This window comes from Lycium barbarum, chromosome 5 (assembly GCF_019175385.1).
Source record: "Lycium barbarum isolate Lr01 chromosome 5, ASM1917538v2, whole genome shotgun sequence".
NCBI classification, from domain to species: Eukaryota; Viridiplantae; Streptophyta; class Magnoliopsida; order Solanales; family Solanaceae; genus Lycium; species Lycium barbarum.
In genome coordinates, this window is record NC_083341.1 from 7,808,232 (window position 1) to 7,833,736 (window position 25,505).

At 36.6% G+C, this 25,505-nt stretch overlaps 1 protein-coding gene across 1 annotated transcript; it reads right to left on the reverse strand.

Moving 5' to 3' along the window:
* Positions 1-462: 462 nt before the first annotated feature.
* LOC132642253 (valine N-monooxygenase 1-like) lies at positions 463-1,498 on the reverse strand. The gene is made up of 2 exons (XM_060359504.1): positions 1,436-1,498; positions 463-789 (listed from the first exon to the last, which is right to left on the reverse strand). The coding sequence occupies exons 1-2, from the start codon at positions 1,496-1,498 to the stop codon at positions 463-465; spliced, it is 390 nt and encodes a 129-aa protein (XP_060215487.1).
* Positions 1,499-25,505: the final 24,007 nt, after the last annotated feature.

The following is a 25,505-nucleotide window of genomic DNA, read 5'->3' on the forward strand; positions in this document are numbered from 1 at the left end:
AAACACCGCCAACATGGTTTAAACACGAAATTACCCTTAAATGGGTTCTGAAGGCAGAATACAGAGTTTACCATCTGACCTTTAGATCAAATTTATGTGACACAACTGTTAAACACGGGTAACCCTTTACACACTCATTAATATTAAGGATACATGCCATTAGATAATAGCGGCTTTGCCAGAGCAAAAAGTGGCTTGTTAAAATAGGGATCACTTCCAACAAAATCATTAATGTGTGGAGAGGAGTTTGGTGGTAAACTCCAAGTAAATCCTTAAAGAAGCCTAGCAAGTAACATGGTCGTAATTGTAGAACCCAGCTTCACACCCGGACAACCTCGTCGTCCAATACTAAATGACAGCGCACGTAACTCCAAATTAGTGAGAACTACTTCACCGCCGCCGCCGCCACCACCTGATCATAGATGGCACTCCGGATTGAACTTCAACGGATCCTCGCAAACCCTAGGGTTCCTGCCAAGTCCAAGACGACTTAGTAGTTAGTAACACTACACTCCCTTTCGGGATGAAGTGTTCGCCCATGATAGCATCACCAATGGACACATGTGGAATGTTAAACGTTGCCAACGGATGTAGTCGAAACGCCTCTTTTATGCAAGTATTCACATAATTTAATTGTGGCAAGTCCGATTCTTGAACCAATCTATTGCTCCCAACGATTGTGTCAATCTCTTCTATGGCCCTTTGCATTATCTTTGGTTGCTTCAACAGTTCTCTTATTGTCCATTCAACTGCATTTGAGGGATTATCTAGCGTAGCAAGCATCACTTCCTGTCAATATTAAAAATTATTAAGTATATAAGAGTGGTGGAGATCAAATTTTGTGGTAAAAGGAAAAGAAATATACCGTCAACATAACAACTTTTTCACAGTATCAGGCTACTCAAAGGATATCTATAGGTAAGTCTCCTTAAAGTGTGAGATTTGTAATCTTGAAAAATAAGGATTACACGCTACAACTTTTCACATTATCAGGTCACTTATAGGATATCTATAAGCAACCTCCTTAAAATGTGATATTTGTAATATTGAAAATAGGATGGATTACACGTTTTACACTATCAAGTGGCTCAAAGGATATTTATAAGTAAACCTCCTTAAAATGTTATATTCGTAATCTTGAAAATAAGACAGATTAAATGCTACAAGAAGTAAAAATGTCCTAATAATATATCTTTATATATATATATATATATATATATATATATAAACTACTTAAACTGGCGGTGTATATAACTTAAGCTCATACTAATATTGCTAACCAATAAAAATAATAACCGTATATATTTGATTTTCTTCAAAACCAAAAATATGTCAAAACATTTCTATAGCCTAGGTAAAACCAAAAAAAATCAAAGTTTATCATGCTAATATGGTTTTGGCCTATAGGGGATTGAAAGTATATATACTTACTTACAAGGATTTGCGTTTTAATCTCGTTAACACTCAACAATGGATTCCCATTAGTATCTTTAAGCATGATAGGAACCTCAAGGATGTCTTCTTGTGCAAATTTGTTTCCATCCATCCAAATCTGAATCCTCTGGTCAACTTCATGATCAGTGTATTTACTAGCTGTGGCAAAGGCATTCTTGAGAATTGCCTTAATTATGACCATCTAAATCGAAATCGCTTAACCATGGTAAGTAATCTGAGATACTAAAAGAATGGAAATATTCAAAAAGTGTGAAAAACGCATCAAGTTGCTCCTCCTCCTCCTCGATCTTTTAGAAATTCTCTCTTGCTGAAAATCATTTTCTTACTAACATTTGCACAAAAGATCTTGTTACTTCCCTCAATTTAATAACATGAGTACGGCATTTGTTAATGCATTGATTGTAAATGAATCGAAGAAGCTGGTCAGATTCTTCGTCCCTCTTAGGACGAAGCCATTGAAGAGATGTTGGTGAGAGCAGATGGGAGGCGAGTACTCGTCTCATTTTCACCCATTGATCACCAATAGGGAGAAAAGATGAGGTCAAGTAGCCATTGCTAACAAGGCTCGCGGACATGCAAATAGGCCTCGATGAGAAAATCGAGTCATCACGTCAAAGTCTTTCTTCTTCGATTCAATAATGCCTATTCTTCTAGCATCTTTTTTCTTTTTAAAATTTTGTGTCAAATCATCAAACGCTGCCACAAAAATTGGGACGGAGAGAATACTTAATTTCATACAAAATTAAAGCGGTAAGATAAGTAAATAAGAAAAAATGCAAAACCATATACTCCCTCGTTGAAAGTCCATAAAACTCACTACAAAAAAAGACGTAAATTACAGAGGTTTAATAGCGGGGGTCAGTGTAACCTCCGCTAAATTATATCAAATTGCGGGGTTTGTTCAAGCTATGCAATTTAATACCTAATTACAGAGGTCCGTTATTTTATTTTTTTTAAAAAGCGCGAAATAATAGCTACCTTTTGACAGTTGCGGGGGTCTTTTTTGTTTCCCTCATTTTTTTCTCCCAAAATGTTTGAACTCCCAAAATACTCACTCTCCTCACTCCCAAAATATTTGTACTTCTTCACTCCCAAAATCAGGCAAAAGGTTAATGTTCTCTTTCATCTTAGCATCACCAATAAGTGTATTTTTTGCTTCTTCTTCAGTTTCCTCTTTCTTTTTATGAAATTTTAAAGTAATTTAATGGATAAATATCACTATTCTTCTAAGATCCGTGTAGAATTTAGCTTTGATTTTTTTTTTTTTTTTTTTTTTTTTTTTTTTTTTTTTGTGTGTGTGTTGCTCATGTGAAAACATTAACTTAAATTTCAAGAGATTAGCTCAAATTTCATGCTTCATTCTACTTTAATTTTCTCATAAATGAAATTTTTGTGTGAATTTTGTGCGTTTTCTCTGTTTATTTGGGATTGGTTTGTTGAATTGGTATATTGACCCCTTTTCTTAACCTAAAAATCCTTTAAAAGAGGAAAACGGTTCTTCTCCTTCTAATTCACCGGATTTACTTCACTTTTAATTTTCTGCTTTGATTTTAGTTTCCTGCTTCGATTTTACTTTAATTTTAGTTTTCTGCTTTGATCTTAGAACGAAGCTTCGATTTACTCCGATTTTAAACGAAGCTTTATGTTTGTATTTACTTTGATTTTAGTTTTATGTTTAGATTTTACTTCAATTTTAGTTTTCTGCTTCAATTTAATTCGAAATCTAGAACAAAGCTTTAGGATCAACTATTCTTTGGTTATTGCTATTCTTACTATCTGCTGTGTGTCTGTTTCAGTTGTTCTTTTTAAGAATCTTAGTGTGTGTATGTGTGTGACAGAGAGATACAGATAGAAATCTTGTAATTATATCTAACTTGAATGTACTGTCTATCCATTTAGGTAATTTTGCAAGATAATGTTCAGAAATCTTGTCCTCTACCTCTTTTTATGGCTACTGTTCATAAAGTTCAGTTCTGGTCGCAAAATGTAATACTGAATTTTAGAAATTAGTGCATTCTCTTGAAATTTGTATATTATCATAACAGGTGGAGCTATGCCGAAAACCAAGCGTTTCAAGAACTTACAAAAGTCTGTTCAGTCATTGCCTCCTTCACAACATGTAGTGCAACCTATACCAACAACTGGATCATCTTCACCTCCTGATGCTACACCGGAAGTGACATCACAACTAGCTCCTTCATTTCAGGGTACAAGATATTAAGCTCCTTCATTTCAGGCCACATCATAGTCAACTCCTCCATTTTCGGCCACAAGACAGCGAACTCCTTCATTTCAGTTCACAAGGCAGCAAGTTCCTTCATTTCAAGCCACGTCACTGCCAATTCTTTCATTTTAGAGTACAAGATATCAAGCTCCTTCATTTCAGGCCACACAAAAACCATCTACTTCACAGGCAACTTCTTCATTTCAAGCCACATCACTGCCAATTCCTTCATTTTAGAGTACAAGATATCAAGCTCCTTCATTTCAGGCCACATCACAACCATCTACTTCACAGGCACCTTCTGTTAGTCTCACACCACCACAAGAGACATTCAATAAGCGCAAACGCGAGTCTACACATCATTGGACCGTGGATGCAATAGGTAATGTACTTATTGAATATCTCCCTACTCACGATACTTTACGCATGATACATATGTATATGTACTTATTGTTGACACATAATTTTGTCCCTCCTCTATTTCAATTTATTTCTTTGAGCTTCTAAATTTATTGACAAGCTAAATACTTTATTTTCACTGTTTTATTTTTATTGCGACTACTATTAATATCATTACTTCACTACTCTACTATCAACATTACTAGTATTACTTTATCACAAATTTTAAATGATTCGTCATCGTTTCATTTTCGGGTTTGGACTCGTTAAACTAATTACAAGACAACACTTTGTTAAATCCTTAATTTTCTACATATTAATTATTAATTGTCTTCATATAGTATATATTGTACTAGTTGTTAAATTAGAAGCTCAAGAATAATTAAAATAGAGGAGGAAGGATCAACAATTTCAGCCAAATAAATGGCCCACATTATTCCGCTACCCCAACAGATCATGCCCACATCCTAAATTACCCGGTCCAGCCCAAACGAATTATCGACCCGGCCCAACTCCCCTTTTAACAAAAATGAAACCCTAGGGTTTCATTTTCTTCTTGGTCCGCCTCCTTCGTCTCTCTCTCTCCTCTCTCTTTCTACGCTCCTTCCTTTCTCTCTCTCACTGACGCTCCTCTCCACTCACCTTGTCCCCCACGCCTGTCTCCTCCATCCCTGTCTGTCCCCCCGCTCCTCTCTCTCCTCACTCTATAAAGGGAGAAAGATTTACTCAGTTGAGGGGGAGGAAGAAAGAAAACGAATCCCTACCCTTTTTTTGTATCTGGTTCAATTCATCAAAAACACGGATTGAAAAAAAAACGCGAGTTATTTTTTTTTTCCACAAGAATCTTGATTTTCTTTTTCAAAATCTAGTCCGAACCCTACTTACATTTGAAGTTCTGGAGACAAACAGAATTTCCCCTTTTTTTAACGAGTATATTGTTTCCGTCGATATCGAGACTTTCGATTCGAAAGGTTTGTCGAATTTGAGTTCGTCGTGTTCGAGCATAAATTCGGGACCTCGACGCCCCTGTTCACTGCACCAACAAAAGGTCAGTGCAATCCCTTCCTTCCATTTTTTGGGTTCGCTTTGATTTCTGATGTGTGTTTGGATTCCCTATTTGTATGTTTAAAGTGCTTTTAGTTTCAAGTTGGTGCTGCGGTAAAGTTTATATATGCGATGTCGCAAAAATAGGAAATTACATTTATCTTTTTGATAGTGGTTGGTGCTCATTTAGTATATTCAGCGTTTCACTTGAAAATATGGCTTAAGATCTCTATTTTATGTTCATATGAGCTATTTCCATTTGAACACTCCAATAGGATAACTATGGTATAAGAGTATGCTATGAACTCTTAGATTTATATGTTTAAGCCCTATAAAACCAGTCTAAATGATGTCGTAGATCACGATGGGATCTCTGTGGCCTGAATTATTTAGGTGTAATATGGAGTCTGTGGACTATGTCTAAATGTTTGATGATGGTTAGACCACTTATCTGTTTGCATTTGTTCAGTAGCATTAAGGCAAATCTGTGCTGAATGATATCGTGTCTGTTTTGTCAAGCATGTACACCTTGTTGAAACTGAGTCCAGTATGATTTGTTAATTGTGGGGTCCCATAGTTCTCTTCTGTTAGAAGAGAGGTTAGCACCATCGACTGTTCCCAGTTAATAAATTTGAACCTTTCTTTATCTTCGAGTTGATCCTGAGCTGTATGTTCGAATTCTTTCCTTGAAAGTTGGGGTCATAATCTGGTTCAGTTTTTTTGTTTTTGTTTTTGTTATGTTGGGTTAGATGGGAGTTGTTTTGTTTGCTGCTTAATGTAAGAACTGGTTTGGGAAATAAAGTCGCAGCTTCGCTGCCTAAATATCCTTGATGACAGATTTTGTTTCAACTTAATTAAGTATTTGTTAAAAGAATAGAAGGTCCAATAGAAGTGCTCATCTGGTAATTAAGGAGCTTTCATTTCAAGTAATCCCTCTCTTCTTCCACTTAACTTCTCATGTGCTACTGAAAGGAAAGTAATGGAATATTGCACAACAGTTTTAAAGAAAGGTAAAATCATTATTGTTGTGTACTTATGTTTACAATTAGGAATAAAATTTATGAGTTTTCAGGGTCAACTTGTAGTTTAGGCAATAGAATAGGGTAAAGTCGAGCCATTTACTAGTGAGGAAAACTCTGTTCCAATTAGGCATTGTCTTTTTCTAGTCGACGTAATTCGAGACAATCGGTTTATGAAGATATGTGTTTCTCTCCCAACTTATTATGTTTGTTCGCTTAAGAGTATTTCATGTCTTGCTGTTAGGATTCAAGCGTGTTAGTTTAATACCTAGTAGCATTATTGCAATATGGCTAGAGGATATCCATTCCCTTGTTAGAAAAGTGTGCCTTTAATTAAATTTACATTATGTGGGCTGTTCTGTTTTGAATCTATATACAATAGTACATGATTTTCTTTAGTTTGAACACCTTAGCAATGATTTCTCCTTTGTTTGTTCCTATTTAATAGGATTGGCTTCTGTAGAATGTTAGGGTGGATATGGAACAATATCAGTGCAAGTCTGTTTAATTCTGAATCATAGATGATTGTTGAGCCACCCCGACCAATTTTAACTGTTAACCAACGCGAACTTGCATAATTTGAACTATTGCAAATGTGCCATGTTGAACCTTGTTTCGAAACAGTTTAAAAGAAAAGCAAAGTCTCTCTACTTTTAGGAAGTCGACTGTTTAATTCCGAAACTTATTTTTTTGGGGGCTGAAACTACTGGTGTATCTTAGCCATTTTGTTGTTGCACTTTCGGGTCATAAACCGCTGCATTCTGAGTCGAATTTCTGCTGCGCATTGAGTTGAATTTTACCTTCATTCTGAGCTGAATTGTTATTCATTTTGAGGTGATGAGACTACTTTCGCTGCTGTTTTTGCTGCTGCATATTTTTAGCAAATCGCTCTAAGATTTAGCTCTAATTCGTTGAGGAGTCATCACATCATCGTGTCGTTGTTCATTAGAGTCATTCAGATCTGTTTTGGTCAAGATTTGCAGAATTGAGATTACATGGCAATATGTTTAATTTCTAGAATGAATGTTATCTAGAGGCCAATTCGCAAGTATGCACTGATATGTGCTTGACTGCTCGTATACAAGAGAATCATGAACTCATATTTGTCCATTTTAATTTACATTCCATACTAAATAGATGCATTCCTTTGTTTTCTAACCTTAAAATCCATTATGTGCCATTATGGTGGTGGGTTTATGGGTAGAATGCTGCGTTCTTCACTTGATCATAAGCATAAGTCTTTAATTTTCTTCTTTATCCTCTATAATTATTTTAATCGGGTTTTCTTTCTAATCCTTTATATTTTTCTTTTCTTTTGCATGCACAACCGGAGTCGAAGAGTTTCACTTTGAGACTCAACGACACCGCTTATGGAGTCCGTGTACCGTTCACCGTCTGCGCCCCAATCTTACTTGAGCCGAAATTCACGGAACATCTCAATCTCTTGTGAAAGTCAAAAAATGGCTTTTAACATTTTATATCATCTTCGCCATTTTATTTTCATTCTCCGACATTTGTTTATATATTTGGTGTGACTAACATCTGTTCGTATAATTATTTGCTCAGACTTAAGCTGCTACAATTTAAGACTAAGTTTCATTTGAGTTGCCTTAGATATCAACCAATTACTCCCCTTCTAGATGGAACACGACATTTAGATAAAGATGATAAGTTTGAGCAGGCACTCAGCCGATGACATGTTCCGATAATTTTGTTCCTTAAAGTCGAGTTAGGTGTTTTACACCGAGGGAATATATTTTTATAAATCAGTCCTCATTTTACTAACAAAAAAAATAGTTTTACTTCAAATATAAATGCTTTCTTTTTCTTGGCTATCAACTTCGAGTATAAATGAATTTTCTTTCACTAACTTGAGGCTACATTGGATTTAGCAGAAAAGGTTTTGTGTGCTTATGAAAACGTTTCACGTCTTTACTATAACGGATTTTCACAATGAAGTATCAATTTGATATTTAGCATTCATATATATCTATACTCAACATTCTTAGCCTAATTAAATTTTAGTCCGGTCGGTTAACCATTGTTAATGGGTCTTAAAGGGTGCCTAACACCTTCCCTTTAAACTAGTTGAACCCTTACCTAGAATCTTAAGTTTCGTAGACCTTAACTAGAGTTAAACTTTAGAAAATAACTTTAATAAACTTTAGGTGTCCTAATTCACCATAAATAATTAGTTGGCGACTCCTTAAAATAAAGAAAAATAAGAATCACCAATATGTTGTACTCTAATTTAACCCGGTTAAAATGGGGTATAACAGCTTGGCGACTCTGCTGGGGAACTTATTAGGTTCTAACCATAACAGACTTAGTTTTAATTAGGCTTTGTGTGCTTATTTTAATTACTCTATTTGTTTTTAATTTTTTGTACATGCTATTATTTCTTTGTTTGACATAAACTGTTTATGTGTTACTGTTTTGATATAAACTGTCATTCCGTATCACTTTTCTTCCACTCTTGGAAAATTCACACAAATTCACACACTTAAAGCGGTTTCGCGGTTTGCGGCCGTACACTACAAAATCACTCTTTAGTTGGATCGATCTTGTGGATTTAGTCGATCGGCGGTGCAGTCGACAGCCACGGACTTTTCACTCCCAAATTGTCCACTTGGGGGTGTTGACACCCAATTTTGTCCCTCTTTTATTTTAGCTTACTCGGATTTCTAAATTTACTGACAAGCTAAATACTTTATTTTTTTTATTTATAATATTTTATTGCCATTACTACTAATATCATTACTTTTATTTTTGACATTACAAGTATCACTTTACTACAAATTTTAGATGATTCGTCATCATTTCATTTTTTCGGGTTTGGGCTCGTTAAATTAATTACAGGACAACACTTTGCTAAATGTTTATTATTTATTGTCTTTACATAATATATATTATACCAGTTATTAAATTAGAATCTCAAAAATAATTAAATAGCGGAGGAAGGATCAACAATTTTCAGCCAAATTAATGGCCCAAAATACAGATACAATATTATTTCCCTACCCAAATAAATGACCCACATTTAAATACCCAACCCACATTTTAAACTCAACTAAAATTCTAAACAGACCAGCCCAAATCAGCCTATTTGCCTAAATTTTCAACCCAGTCCATTACCTAAAAAAAAACTACCCGACCGGTCCAGCCCAAAACAAAAAATATCCGACCCGGCCCATCATTTTCTTTTCTTTTTCCCTAAACCTATTCTCTCTCTTTCTTTTCCCCTTCTTTTCCGCCTCTCTTTTCTCCTTCTTTTCCGCCTCTCTTTCTCCTTTCTCCTTCTTTCCGCCTCTTCATCTCCCTCGTCTCTCTCGACCCTACCTCTTTCCTCTTTCCGCCGCTACCCCACTTCCACGCCTCCTCATCCCCACACCACGCTCTGTCCCCCACTCGCTACACCCTGCTCTTCTTCTTCTTCCATCTAAAACCCTAATCACAATCCTATAAAAAGAGGGGATTTCAGATTGTTTGGGGGGGAAGACCGAGTCGACTTTAAACAAAAAAACAAGACCGAAAAATCCCATAATAAGATCTGGACAGATCAGAAAACGCCGAAAAAATTCCCCTACAAAAACACTAGTTTCGGTGGCCTCAAATTTCCCTAGAAATTCTTAGATTTCACGACTTTCATTTGCTTGATCATCATTCTAATTTTAAGACTGTTAAACATTCATTTTCGTCTTGGTGGACTTTGGCCACGACAGAGATCTTCGGATTCATTTGCGTGAGTCTCGAATCTATCAATACGAGAGAGGATTCGCGACCATCGACACCCCGTTCACTGCACCAAAACAAGGTAAATTTTCATTTTGTTATTAATCCTGTTAGTTTGCTGTTTATTTAAATATTTGTGGTAACTGGTTCGGTTAAAATGTGATTAATGTTAACTTTGTTCGTTTGCTGCTTTCATCGACATTTGTGATAGGTTGTTTAGTTGAAATATGACAAGTGTTGATGTTGTTGTTTGCTGCTTATTTGAATAGTTACCATAAGTTGTCTAGTTAAATGCGATGAAGTGCTAGTTTTGCTAGTTTGTTGTATGCACAGTTGTTGTTGTCTAGCCCCTCTATACACTCATGACGATTTCGGAATACCATTTCATAGCTCAATCGTTAACCGAATCTTAGCTGAATATTGTGTTTGAATCTGAAGGTATTCTGATGTCATACTAGCGAATGTCGATATAAGTTTGGTCTCCTCTTTCATTTGCATCAGATAGGAATTCTATTTTTTTTTCTCCTTTTAGAAGTCATAATGAACTCGTAATACTAATCTTTGACATTCTAAATAGAGATGAAATTATATGTTCGTTAAATATTAGAAAATCCAGTTTCCACACTCGTTTGGATAAAAGTTGGGTATGTCTTGTTCTTCCTTAAGTATGTGACCCTGTTGAGTAGAATGCTGGTTCTGTTTAAAGAAAGTCACGCCTTAAGAGTATCTTGCTTAGCTGATATAACGAGCAGGATGATTAAAAAGAGAACAGAGGAATTCCAGTTATAAGAATATTACAGAAATTGTTTCACTAATGGTACACAATGTATATTGTTTGACGAGTCGGTTTGGGCACAACAGAAGAGATGTTTTGACGTTGTAACAAAGTTTATTCATAATTTAATTGGTTGAATCCACGGATCTATTTTAAATTCATTGATCGTTCAACTAGTTAAGTCCCCTGTTTAACAAGGGGATATACTCAGGTATACGGTGCATATATGAGTTGTTAATCTGCCCTCTTCACTTGAAAATTAACTCGAAACATAGGTGAGGATGCTTCATTAATTAAATGTTGGCTTAATGATTTAAGGGACGACTATTCTGACCAAGGCTTATTAAAACACAACTCAAAAAAAAAAAAAAATATATATATATATATATATAGTAAAGATTTCCAGTTCACTCCTCTTTCAATGTTTACAGAGAATGGCTGCTGTCCTTGGTCTACATGAATAACCGGTCGTTTTTGAAGTGTACTCTCAAATGATCCCACTTATAGTTTACTTTAGTTGTCTTATCAATGTGTTTAACTTACCAAAGGGATTAGCAATTGCCATCTCTTGCAATCTATTTTATCTAGAAACAATAATATGGTCAAGCTTCACTCTGAAATGATTGCAGTTTGGCTCAATTAATCATCGTGTCTCGTTGACTGCTTCACTCTGAGGGAACTCGTCATCTCCCGCATTCGGTGTTGGGCTTTTAGCCCAACGCAATTTCTCTATCGAGTCGGCCAATCTGCAGCCAAACAAGAAAATAAAATTTGGGCCAAAGCCCAATAAAGGCGAACAGCAACAGTAGCGGACAACAACATTCTCAAATGGGCTGTGCCCATTTGCATCATTCCTATTCCTCTATTTTATTTTTAATGTGCATTTAACGTGTATTGTATGATTAGCATTTCATTTGCTAATATAGATAAACCTTAGTGAGATTAAGGGTGTAGTTTAGTAATGGGTAGTTAATTCCACAAATTACATTCATTTCTATTTTCTAAACTATTTATAGCATCTATAATATTTATTTAGATTAATTGATTTTTTCAAAATGATATGCCTACATATTTGAAGCTAAAAGAATCAAGATTCACTCTTACTATCTTAGAAGTTTAAAACGTAACAAATCTTACACTAACGTTAACTTTTCTAAGAAATAAAAAGCCAATTAGTTTTAACGGATAGTTTTATTTTTCACTTTAATTCCTTTTCAATACTTGAAATACATAATTGTTTGAAATAACATTAGCACAATATATATATATTAAACTATTAGCCTTTATATGAAGCCTTTAAAATAACATTAATCTTACGATAACTCTTGAGTCGGCATAGCTCACTTTTTTTCTAAATACATATAAACATCACATGTCCTGTTTCTTTTAGTTTATTTTAACTAAATTCTTTACGCAAAATTATTATGTTTTCTACAAGCATTATTTTAAACAACACTATTATACTTTCGTCTAAAACCTTAACAACATTTATAAGCCGTATTTCAAAAATAGCATTAAAAGTACTCTTTTATACAAATTATTATTTTCCACAAGTTCTATTTCTAATAGCATTCTTACATATTTATCTATAGCTTTAGCCATACTTACAAAGCTACTTTCTTTTTTCTATAATACTATATTTACACTTAGCCTAATCAACTTTAAGTCCGGTCGGTTAACTATTGTTAATGGGTCTTAAAGGGTGCCTAATACCTTCGCTTTAGACTAATTGAACCCTTACCTAGAATCTTAATTTTCGCAGACCTTAAACAGAGCTAACTTTAGAAAACATAACTTTAATAAACCTTAGGTGTCCTAATTCACCGTAAATAATTAGGTGGCGACTCCTTAACAAAACAAAAACAGGAATCTCCAATATGTCGTACGTCTAATTTTAACCTCCGGTTAAAAAGGGGTGTGACAGGGGGAACCTCGCGTCATAGGAAACCAACTCTTAGTCAGCCTAAGATAGAGCTAAACCAACACCTTTATTAGGAGCATACATCTCATGACCTAGGAGGTTTAATACCCTTGGTGTATTAAACCCATTAGACGACTTTACCCAAACGTCCAAGCGGGTTCACGACCCCGAGTGACACCAATCATACTTTATGTGCATGTTTGAAGGATAATTATGCCTAAATATTGACTATTTGCTCTAATTAATTAAACTTTAGGAGGGAGGGAATGACTAACGTTTCTATGACAGGTATGGATTTGCATTGGAGTACAATGAATGACGAAGATCAATGACATCACAAAACGGAGCTGATATTTAGACATAGGAAATTGTATTTACTTTACTTAGATTAGGAAACACTTTATGTTGTATTCATTTGACATGTAATAAATATTACACTACCGTTGTACTTTATTTTGGGGAAATAGAATTTGTTTAATTAATCAAAGCAACGGGATGACGTATTATGACACACTTTACCCTTCAAACAAACGTTAGGCCTACCTCTGGCACGAAGAGGTCACCTGCATATTAGGACGCGTTATTATTGTTTGATATAATCGTTTACATTTGTTTGACAACTTGTTTGACTTTATTTGACGAATTATTTGCTACATGACTTACTTGACTTTACATAATCATGACTTTACCTAGATATGTTCATGAGACTAACATCATTTACACTTTATGTTTCTTTTATTTTATTCCCAAAAAAGTTGAATCGTGTTGACACTCGAGCTGGCTGACCATCCTTACCTCACAAGGTCAAAGACATCATCATTACCGCGACGTAGTTGGGCTATACAAGGAAAAGAAATTATTATGTCTGATCCAGCCGCATCTATTTCAACTGGTTTGGAAAACATTGTGATCTCTAGTGATCCCCCCGAGACTTCCGAACACAGAACTACTATTCAACATGATGAACATATCGCCCGCCTGACTCAAGAAATTGAGAATCTACGTGGAGAACTAAATCGGGTTAGGGACTTGACCAATTTATTCATCACACTCCAAAGTCCACCCCCTGAACCTAGAAATACTACACCAAACCCACCTCATTTTCCATCACTCGAATCTCCAGTTCCTGAACATTTTCCTCCACAAAACAATGCACCTACCAACAACAACTTACTTCCAATCACCCCCGCAAATCCACCAAATCCATCATCCGTCTATACCCCTCCACAAAGTCAACCACCCACCTACACTACCTATGCTACTCCTAATCCATTACCCGTCAACCCACCAAGTCAATCGCTAGCTCACACCCCTTATATTCCTTTATCCACCAACACTAATCCACCACCTACAACTACTCCTCTAAACCCACCAAACCAACTACCTACAAACACCACCTATAACACACCACCTCCAGTCCAAAACACCGCCACCGTCCAAACTTATCCAACCCAACATCTACAAAGGGCACATTTTGTCACTCCAAATACACAGTATGTGCCTCCGATATATGCAGCGGAAACACAAGCCTTTACCAACCCAGTAACGGTCAGGTTCCAACCCGAGGTAGATCAATACGAGGAAATGGAAAATGATGCAAAAGCAGGGGCAGACAACATATTGCTAAAAGAGATCCACAGTCTTAAACAAGCGATGGGAAACCTTCAAGTCGCCAGGGGAAGCAAAAGTGTAGAATACGAAGATCTGTGTGTTCAGCCTGACGTCGATTTACCCGTAGGCTACAAGCCGCCGAAATTTGATACATTCAATGGAACAGGCGACCCCCATACACACTTAAGGGCCTATTGTGACAAACTGGTTGGAGTAGGTAGAGATCAGAACATAAGAATGAAGTTATTCACAAGAAGCTTGTCTGGTGAAGCTCTTACCTGGTATACACAACAAGACGTCCACAAGTGGCGTGATTGGAGTGACATGGCGCAAGAATTTATGGACAGATTCAGCTTTAACACCGATATCACGCCAGATAGAGTTTACATGACTAAATTAACCAAGAAGTCAACTGAGACGTTCCGCGAGTATGTGTTACGTTGGAGGTCAGAAGCGGCCAGGGTTCAACCCCCGATGAGTGATAGAGAAATGACTGCCACCTTCATTGAATGCCAAGCTGGCATATTTTACGATAAAATGATAGGCATGATGGGCAAAAATTCGCAGAAGTTGTCCGAATGGGAGAAGCCTTGGAAGAAGGAATCAAATCAGGAAAAACTCAGGATCTTACAGCTTTGCAAGCTATAAACAAAGCTATTCAATCTGGTTCTATCAGTGGGACTAAAAAGAAGAAAGAAGACGTAGCTGCAGTCATGAACATCCAAGGGCATAGGCCAAGCCAAGCCGTCACATACTTCAACCATCCACAACAACCTTTCTACCCTTACCACTATGGTGAACCATACCAAGCTCCACTATCTTCTTACCCTGTCTACAACGCCCAAGCAAATTACTACCAACCCCGAGCACCTCCATATCAAAACCCACGTCCATATCAATCCGTTCAAGCTCCAACTTACCAAAATCGACCACACACTACACCTAAAGCCCGTCCAAACCATGACATTAAAAATACCCGTAATTACACTCGGTTCGCTGAACCCTTGGCTCAATTATTCGAAAGACTGAAAGCTGCAGGTCTGATACAACCAGTTGAAGGGAAAGTTCCCGATCCTATTCCAAGATGGTTTGATGATTCCAAGAGTTGTGCATACCATTCTGGAGTTGCTGGGCACGACACTGAGGATTGCTTTGGTCTAGAAAACAAAATCGAAGGCTTGATCAAGGAAGGAGCGATCCAGCTCACTGGAGATAAGCCCAATGTGTACAACAATCCTTTACCTGCTCACGAAGATACCAAGGTAAGGATTTGAAAGAAGCCATTGCGTCAATCAGAAAGGTGGAAAGAGGCATGTCATCAACTTTTGTCGCTCCCATGGGAACAATCCAAAGACAAACACACATGAAGATTACTGCTACAACTACTCACAACACCAAGGCACCGACCATACGGGGTGCCGAACCAGGAGAGACTCTGAAGAATTGGACTTGTACTCCGTCCTTGATTCGCCGGGAGTCTTGGTAGATTGAACATGTAGTGAACTTTTATTTTTAAAGGCTTGAATCATGCCCAAAACTTTTGTTTACTTTACTTCATCTTTTGGAAGCTTAATTGCAAAATCTATGAATGCATTTCTGATTTTCCCTAATTATCTATTATTGTTATTTTCTACTTTATTTATCGAAGCTGCCAACTCTATGATGGTGACATAAAATGAACGAATAAATAACATACGTCTCGAGAGACTAACAAAGAAAACTAGAGGACAAGACAAGATTCCACTTAGAAGAAATTGAAATAGCCGATAGGCAATGACACAAGCATGAAAGCTATCAGTCAAGAAGACATTGAAAGACAATATTAGGTTAGACAACCTAGTTTGCAACCTTTCCTTTAATACACTTACGAACTACGCTGACCTGATTCCCGTGGGGGGATACGTAGGCAGCCCACATAGGGTTCGGTTGCGTTATAACAGAAAATCCAAAAATCCTTATGTAAGGAAAACTACACATGGCCTGATTCCCTCGGTGGGATTCGTAGACTATCAACATACGGTTCAGTCATATTTAGCTAGAAATCCAACAAGCCTTTTACCATTTACACAACAGAACTACGCTGACCTGATTCCCTTGGTAGGATACGTAGGCAATCCACATCGGCTTCGGTCCCCTTATTTGAAACATTTCAAACCATTTTTTATGTACTTACGAACTACGTTCTGACCTGATTACTTTGGAGGGATACGTAGGCAACCTATACAAGGTTCGGTCACACCACAACATAAATTTAGCATACCCTTCTGAACCCAAAACTGGGGCATATTTTGAAAAGATACAGACAAAAGAACGGTTGGACATCGACAAGATTAAGGCTACCAGACAGGAAGTATTATAGACCAATTACTTTAGAAGTGTCACAATCTGAAGTTGGCAGAAATATTTTACAACTTACATACATATATTTACACATATATCTTTCCTTATATACATATACTTACGTATATATCTTTCCTTATATACATATACTTACATATATATCTTTCCTTATATATACACTTACATATACACTTTTCAAATGAAACACTTTCTTTCAATCATTTTCACTACTGTTCATCTACCAAGGTTTGAACGGAGGTCACAAGATCCAAACAAACAAGACGAATGGAGCGCCAACAACGTCAAACTTCGAGTCGACACGAATCAACTTTCCCCTCCCAAACTAAGAATTTTTCTTTGAGTGCAGGAATTAAAAGACCGCGAGACCGACAGCCAAGTCTATCAATCATGGCAGAAAAGCATCCTTTGGCCCATTATGGCCTCGCCTCAAAAAAGCCAAGCGGCTTTATTTCTAACTTTATCTTTAATTTTATTCTATCACAACAACTTTATGACTTTATTAGAAAATACACTTGTTTTGCAGGTTGCCGAGATTAAAGGCGAATTAAATCGGGATTACACCAAAGACGTCATAAATTTGGCTTGTCACAGTCTTATCAACATCATTAGCTAACTGGCTACGCTTACTTTACTCCATACTTTATCATCCACTTTACTTATTTCATTTACCTTTATCCTGAACTTTACAGGGTTTGCATTAAATCTCCAAAGACAACTGGAGACATCATCCTGAACTTTACAGGATTTACATCAAGTCTCCGAAAATAACCGGAGACATTATCCTGAACTTTACAGGGTTTGCATTAAATCTCCGAAAATAACCGGAGATATCATTTACATTTTATCCTGAACTTTACAGGATTGCATCAAGTTTCCGAAAACAACCGGAAATATTATCTTGAACTATACAGGGTTTGCATCATTAAATCTCCGAAAACAACCGGAGATATCATTTACATTTTATCCTGAACTTTACAGGATTGCATCGAGTTTCCGAAAACAACCGGAAACATTAACCTGAACTTTACAGGGATCTTTATCATTCACTTTACCAACTTTAATGACTTTACCCTGAACTTTACAGGAATTATCATTGAGCCTCCGAAGACACCGGAAACATCATTCACTTTACGACTTTACCCTGGACTTTACGGGAATCTTCATCAAATCTCCAAAGACAACCGGAGATATCATATGGCTATACAACCTCATTTTCATAAGCCAAACGGCTACACTTTTACTTTACTCTTTACTTTATCACTTTACTTCATCATCTACTTTACCTACTTTAACGACTTTACCTTAAATTCCGCAGACATCATTTATCATCGAGTCCCGGAAGACAGTCGGAGGCCTTATCACTATCATCTTCAAAAGACAATTAGAGATATATTACATCTTCAGCATAAACATCACGCATTCATTCAAGCCCCTGAAGACAACCAGAGACAACATTTGGACACACAACCTCATTATAAGCCACACGGCTTCATCCTCACTCCCGACACTTATATTTATTATCATTTTTACATTCTTTATAAGTTATACACTTTCAACTTTATCCCAGACTTTATTACTAATTTTGACATGAATTTCAGTTTTGACAGAAAGTACAATCTACAGAGACATAACGCAACGTGGAACTTTATCTTACGCAGTGAACTGGGGCAAATATGCTAAAGAGGAATATCAAATTCACAGGCAAGGGTCACAGATCTACTCTCGAACTAGATTCCGCCTACGTCCACAAACAGGTGATACGTAGGTTATCCAAATTTGTTTTTTCATATACACCGCTAGGACTCTACTCAATCAACTCCACCCACAATCTTGTAAGCCTGTCTACATCCCAGTGTCTCTATAACTCAACACTGGGGCATTTTGGAGAATTTACATCGTGTCTAGTAGAATCCTACTTATGGGTGTGTTGTGCACCACATTTATAATTAGGAGGCTATAAACATACGGTCCATTCTCAAACACTGCCGTCATCTGTCTTCGACCCGCGAGGATACAAATGACATCTCATCCAACATCTTTTCAAATCATTAACACCTCTCAATACTCCGTCCATCTTTGCTTCCCAACATCCTATAATTCCTTCTGCCCTCATAATATTTTCCACCAATTCTCCTAACCTGTATTTCCTCAAGTTCGTATTTGCTGGTCGGAACAAAATTGGCTATTACGTCAACTTCTTCGCCCGAAAACTCTTACATCGTCTCCAGTCGAAGAGGGGCATGTGTTGACACATAATTTTGTCCCTCCTCTATTTCAATTTATTTCTTTGAGCTTCTAAATTTATTGACAAGCTAAATACTTTATTTTCACTGTTTTATTTTTATTGCGACTACTATTAATGTCATTACTTCACTACTCTACTATCAACATTACTAGTATTACTTTATCACAAATTTTAAATGGTTCGTCATCGTTTCATTTTCGGGTTTGGACTCGTTAAACTAATTACAAGACAACACTTTGTTAAATCCTTATTTTTCTACATATTAATTATTAATTGTCTTCATATAGTATATATTGTACTAGTTGTTAAATTAGAAGCCCAAGAATAATTAAAATAGAGGAGGAAGGATCAACAATTTCAGCCAAATAAACGGCCCACATTATTCCCCTACCCCAACAGATCATGCCCACATCCAAAATTACCCGGTCCAGCCCAAATGAATTATCGACCCGGCCCAACTCCCCTTTTAACAAAAATGAAACCCTAGGGTTTCATTTTCTTCTTGGTCCGCCTCCTTCGTCTCTCTCTCCTCTCTCTTTCTACGCTCCTTCCTCTCTCTCTCTCACTGACGCTCCCCTCCACTCACCTTGTCCCCCACGCCTGTCTCCTCCATCCCTGTCTTTCCCCCCGCTCCTCACACTCCTTACTCTATAAAGGGAGAAAGATTTACTCAGTTGAGGGGGAGGAAGAAAGAAAACGAATCCCTACCCTTTTTTTTGTATCTGGTTCAATTCATCAAAAACACGGATTGAAAAAAAACGCGAGTTATTTTTTTTTCCACAAGAATCTTGATTTTCTTTTTCACAATCTGGTCCGAACCCTACTTACATTTGAAGTTCTGGAGACAAACAGAATTTCCCCTTTTTTTTAACGAGTATATTGTTTCCATCGATATCGAGACTTTCGATTCGAAAGGTTTGTCGAATTTGAGTTCGTCGTGTTCGAGCATAAATCCGGGACCTCGACGCCCCTGTTCACTGCACCAACAAAAGGTCAGTGCAATCCCTTCCTTCCATTTTTTGGGTTCGCTTTGATTTCTGATGTGTGTTTGGATTCCCTATTTGTATGTTTAAAGTGCTTTTAGTTTCAAGTTGGTGCTGCGGTAAAGTTTATATATGCGATGTCGCAAAAATAGGAAATTACATTTATCTTTTTGATAGTGGTTGGTGCTCATTTAGTATATTCAGCGTTTCACTTGAAAATATGGCTTAAGATCTCTATTTTATGTTCATATGAGCTATTTCCATTTGAACACTCCAATAGGCTAACTATGGTATAAGAGTATGCTATGAACTCTTAGATTTATATGTTTAAGCCCTATAAAACCAGTCTAAATGATGTCGTAGATCACGATGGGATCTCTGTGGCGTGAATTATTTAGGTGTAATATGGAGTCTGTGGACTATGTCTAAATGTTTGATGATGGTTAGACCACTTATCTGTTTGCATTTTTTCAGTAGCATTAAGGCAAATCTGTGCTGAATGATATCGTGTCTGTTTTGTCAAGCATGTACACCTTGTTGAAACTGAGTCCAGTATGATTTGTTAATTGTGGGGTCCCATAGTTCTCTTCTGTTAGAAGAGAGGTTAGCACCATCGACTGTTGTTCCCAGTTAATAAATTTGAACCTTTCTTTATCTTCGAGTTGATCCTGAGCTATATGTTCGAATTCTTTCCTTGAAAGTTGGGGTCATAATCTGGTTCAGTTTTTTTTTTTTTTTTTTTTGTTATGTGGGGTTAGATGGGAGTTGTTTTGTTTGCTGCTTAATGTAAGAACTGGTTTGGGAAATAAAGTCGCAGCTTCGCTGCCTAAATATTCTTGATGACAGATTTTGTTTCAACTTAATTAAGTATTTTTTAAAAGAATGGAAGGTCCAATAGAAGTGCTCATCTGGTAATTAAGAAGCTTTCATTTCAAGTAATCCCTCTCTTCTTCCACTTAACTTCTCATGTGCTACTGAAAGGAAAGAAATGGAATATTGCACAACAGTTTTAAAGAAAGGTAAAATCATTATTGTTGTGTACTTATGTTTACAATTAGGAATACAATTTATGAGTTTTCAGGGTCAACTTGTAGTTTAGGCAATAGAATAGGGTAAAGTCGAGCCATTTACTGGTAAGGAAAACTCTGTTCCAATTAGGCATTGTCCTTTTCTAGTCGACGTAATTCGAGACAATCGGTTTATGAAGATATGTGTTTCTCTCCCAACTTATTATGTTTGTTCGCTTAAGAGTATTTCATGTCTTGCTGTTAGGATTCAAGCGTGTTAGTTTAATACCTAGTAGCATTATTGCAATATAGCTAGAGGATATCCATTCCCTTGTTAGAAAAGTGTACCTTTAATTAAATTTACATTATGTGGGTTGTTCTGTTTTGAATCTATATACAACAGTACATGATTTTCTTTAGTTTGAACACCTTAGCAATGATTTCTCCTTTGTTTGTTCCTATTTAATAGGATTGGCTTCTGTAGAATATTAGGGTGGATATGGAACAATATCAGTGCAAGTCTGTTTAATTCTGAATCATAGATGATTGTTGAGCCACCCCGACCAATTTTAACTGTTAACCAACGCGAACTTGCATAATTTGAACTATTGCAAATGTGCCATGTTGAACCTTGTTTCGAAACAGTTTAAAAGAAAAGCAAAGTCTCTCTACTTTTAGGAAGTCGGCTGTTTAATTCCGAAACTTATTTTTTGGGGGGCTGAAACTACTGGTGTATCTTAGCCATTTTGTTGTTGCACTTTCGGGTCATAAACCGCTGCATTCTGAGTCGAATTTCTGCTGCGCATTGAGTTGAATTTTACCTTCATTCTGAGCTGAATTGTTATTCATTTTGAGGTGATGAGACTACTTTCGCTGCTGTTTTTGCTGCTGCATATTTTTAGCAAATCGCTCTAAGATTTAGCTCTAATTCGTTGAGGAGTCATCACATCATCGTGTTGTTTTTCATTAGAGTCATTCGGATCTGTTTTGGTCAAGATTTGCAGAATTGAGATTACATGGCAATATGTTTAATTTCTAGAATGAATGTTATCCAGAGGCCAATTCGCAAGTATGCACCGATATGTGCTTGACTGCTCGTATACAAGAGAATCATGAACTCATAATTGTCCATTTGAATTTACATTCCATACTAAATAGATGCATTCCTTTGTTTTCTAACCTTAAAATCCATTATGTGCCATTATGGTGGTGGGTTTATGGGTAGAATGCTGCGTTCTTCACTTGATCATAAGTATAAGTCTTTAATTTTCTTCTTTATCCTCTATAATTATTTTAATCGGGTTTTCTTTCTAATCCTTTATATTTTTCTTTTCTTTTGCATGCACAACCGGAGTCGAAGAGTTTCACTTTGAGACTCAACGACACCGCTTATGGAGTCCGCGTACCGTTCACCGTCTGCGCCCCAATCTTACTTGAGCTGAAATTCACGGAACATCTCAATCTCTTGTGAAAGTCAAAAAATGGCTTTTAACATTTTATATCATCTTCGCCATTTTATTTTCATTCTCCGACATTTGTTTATATATTTGGTGTGACTAACATCTGTTCGTATGATTATTTGCTGAGACTTAAGCTGCTACAATTTAAGACTAAGTTTCATTTGAGTTGCCTTAGATATCAACCGATTACTCCCCTTGTAGATGGAACACGACATTTAGATAAAGATGATAAGTTTGAGCAGGCAATCAGCCGATGACATGTTCCGATAATTTTGTTCCTTAAAGTCGAGTTAGGTGTTTTACACCGGCGGAATATATTTTTATAAATCAGTCCTCATTTTACTAACAAAAAAATCAGTTTTACTTCAAATATAAATGCTTTCTTTTTCTTGGCTATCAACTTCGAGTATAAATGAATTTTCTTTCACTAACTTGAGGCTACATTGGATTTAGCAGAAAAGGTTTTGTGTGCTTATGAAAACGTTTCACGTCTTTACTATAACGGATTTTCACAATGAAGTATCAATTTGATATTTAGCATTCGTATATATCTACACTCAACATTCTTAGCCTAATTAAATTTTAGTCCGGTCGGTTAACTATTGTTAATGGGTCTTAAAGGGTGCCTAACACCTTCCCTTTAGACTAGTTGAACTCTTACCTAGAATCTTAAGTTTCGTAGACCTTAACTGGAGTTAAACTTTAGAAAATAACTTTAATAAACTTTAGGTGTCCTAATTCACCATAAATAATTAGGTGGCGACTCCTTAAAATAAACAAAAATAGGAATCACCAATATGTTGTACTCTAATTTAACTCGGTTAAAATGGGGTATAACACTTATGTTCATGATCATGTTTTCAGTTTCAGTTCTTATCATGTTATTCCATGTCCCATGTTATTTCTTCAGTTGCTTTACATACCAGTACATTCAATGTGCTGACGTCCCCTTTTATTTGCCCGGGGGCCTGCATTTCACGATGCAGGTACTGATTTATAGGACGACACATCTGCTCAGTAGGACAACATTCGTATCAGCTTATTAGTGAGTTCCATCTCATTCGGGGTTTAGTCAACTCTTTATTTAATGATTAACTATGCATCTAAGGTATGCTGGGGGCTTTGTCCCAGCGAGTATGTTTTCCATGTTCAGACTTATGTTAGAGGTTTCATAGACTAAACAAGTCAGTTATGTCATGTCACACTTTCGGAGTCGTATAGCCATTTTGGCTCATTCATGTTATTTTCGCACTCATGTTTAAACAAGTATTTTGATTAAGTATTATGACTTATTGCATTTTGTAAAGGCCAAAGTCATAGATGGACCCCTGAACTTGTCCAGATTTTTCATTTAGACCCCTTAACTGAAACATTGACCATCTGGACCCTCGAACATAAGATAAAATATGCCATTTGAACCCCTCGTGCCAGCTGGGCACACGCGTGAACTGCACTGCTTTAAACAGAGCGTGAGTTACCAATTTTATTTTTTATTTTTTTAATTTTTGATCATTAAAAATTAATTTTAACAAAAACTCTATTTTAAAATCTATTTAAATAATTTAAAAAAATTTGAAAAACCCAATCCATCCTCTCCGATAGCCCACTTCACCGCCGCCACTGCCGCTGCTGCCTCCGCCGCCCCACCACCACCGCCGCTTCAAAATCTATTTAAATAAATCTCCAACAAAAAACGGCACCATTTTTTTAATTATTTAAATAGATTTTGAAGCGGCGGCAGCGACGGCGGCGACGGCGGCGACGGCGGGGGCGGTGGAGGCAGCAGCGGCAGTGGCGGCGGTGAAGTGGGCTATCGGAGAGGATGGGTTGGGTTTTTCAGATTTTTTAAAATTATTTAAATAGATTTTAAAATTAATTTTTCTTAAATTAATTTTTTTTGTTGACATGGCTTATTTTTATTGGTCAGATATTCCATGTCACTGGTCTATTTTTCCATGTCACTGCAAGTGGACTGCACGCGTGTGCCCAGCTGGCACGAGGGGTTCAAATGACACATTTTATCTTATGTTCGAGGGTCCTGATGGTCAACGTTTCAGTTAAGGTGTCTAAATGAAAAATCAGGACAAGTTCAGGGGTCCATCTATGACTTTGGCCTTTTGTAAAGGCTCATCATGCATTCACATTGTATTCCGCTCATGTTATGCCTCATGATGATTCAGCAAGCCATGTGGTTCGCTCGGTCACATGCAGTAAGGCACCGAGTGCCGTGTTTCGGCCAAGCCATGGTTCGGGGCGTGACAACAATAACCCATTTGTATACCAAGCTCTGAATTTTGTTGTATAGGTGAAAAAAGCTTTACCATCCTTGTTTTCCTTAATTATCCGTTCTTTCTGGTAATGTATTCACAAATCTCTCTTTCTTTGTTGCCGAGTGACGCAGGTAGCAGCTAGCGGATCCATGGATGCAAGATTTTCTAGCTCTAGTAGTCATGTAATATGATTAGTTGACTAAAGTGGATTTGTGACGATTTCAGTTGATGACATTTACTTGTCTTAGTATTTTGTATGCTTTAATGAAATTTTGATACTGTATTTCTATTTTGATAATTTGGTTTTAGGGTTAAATATATTCAAATTTGTGTTAGAAAAAAGTTCGAAAAGTTATTTTTTGTAATAAATATATCTATTCTAGAATATATTTACAAGCGTGAGGGTTTAAACCCAAATAGTTATAGTAAATTGCGGAGGTTTGTAACCTCCCTTTTACCCAAAATGTACCATAGGCAAAAAGTTAATTACGGAGGTCAAAAGTGCAATTTGCGGAGGTTTATAACCTCCATTATTTGCTGTCACGGAGGTTGGGCAAACCCCCGCAATAAGCTGCTGCAAATTGATTGTGGCAGCATTAACAGCGAGGGTTTGGGGAACCTCCATAATAGCAAATTTGCACTTTTGACCTCCGCTAATTGCACCTTTTTTTGTAGTGCTAGATCTCCAGTATAAAATAATCGCTCATTTAGCTATTTAAATTAAAAATAGCTGGCGGATGTATAATTTATATAATTCATATATAATAGATATGTAACCGTATATAATCAGTCAATAATCTATGTATGTCAACTAAAATTGGACCGGGTGGTTGTATAAAAATCCAATTTAAGTGGTGGGTATTTCATTTTCTTGGCCAAGTTCCTTTCCACAATATGTGCCACGCACCTAGACGTTATTTTTTCTTGCTCTCTTTATTTTTTTCTTCTAAATAAATAAATACCCCATTCAGTATTTTTATTTAGAATAAAGAAATAAAA

What these genes read in the sequence shown, in the direction of transcription:
- LOC132642253 (XM_060359504.1), bottom strand. Translation starts at nt 1,498, where the DNA reads ATGCTTAAAGATACTAATGGGAATCCATTGTTGAGTGTTAACGAGATT. An exon ending in AGATTAAAACGCAAATCCTT is followed by an intron (nt 790 to 1,435) that starts GTAAGTAAGTAT and finishes TAATATTGACAG; the next exon opens with GAAGTGATGCTTGCTACGCT.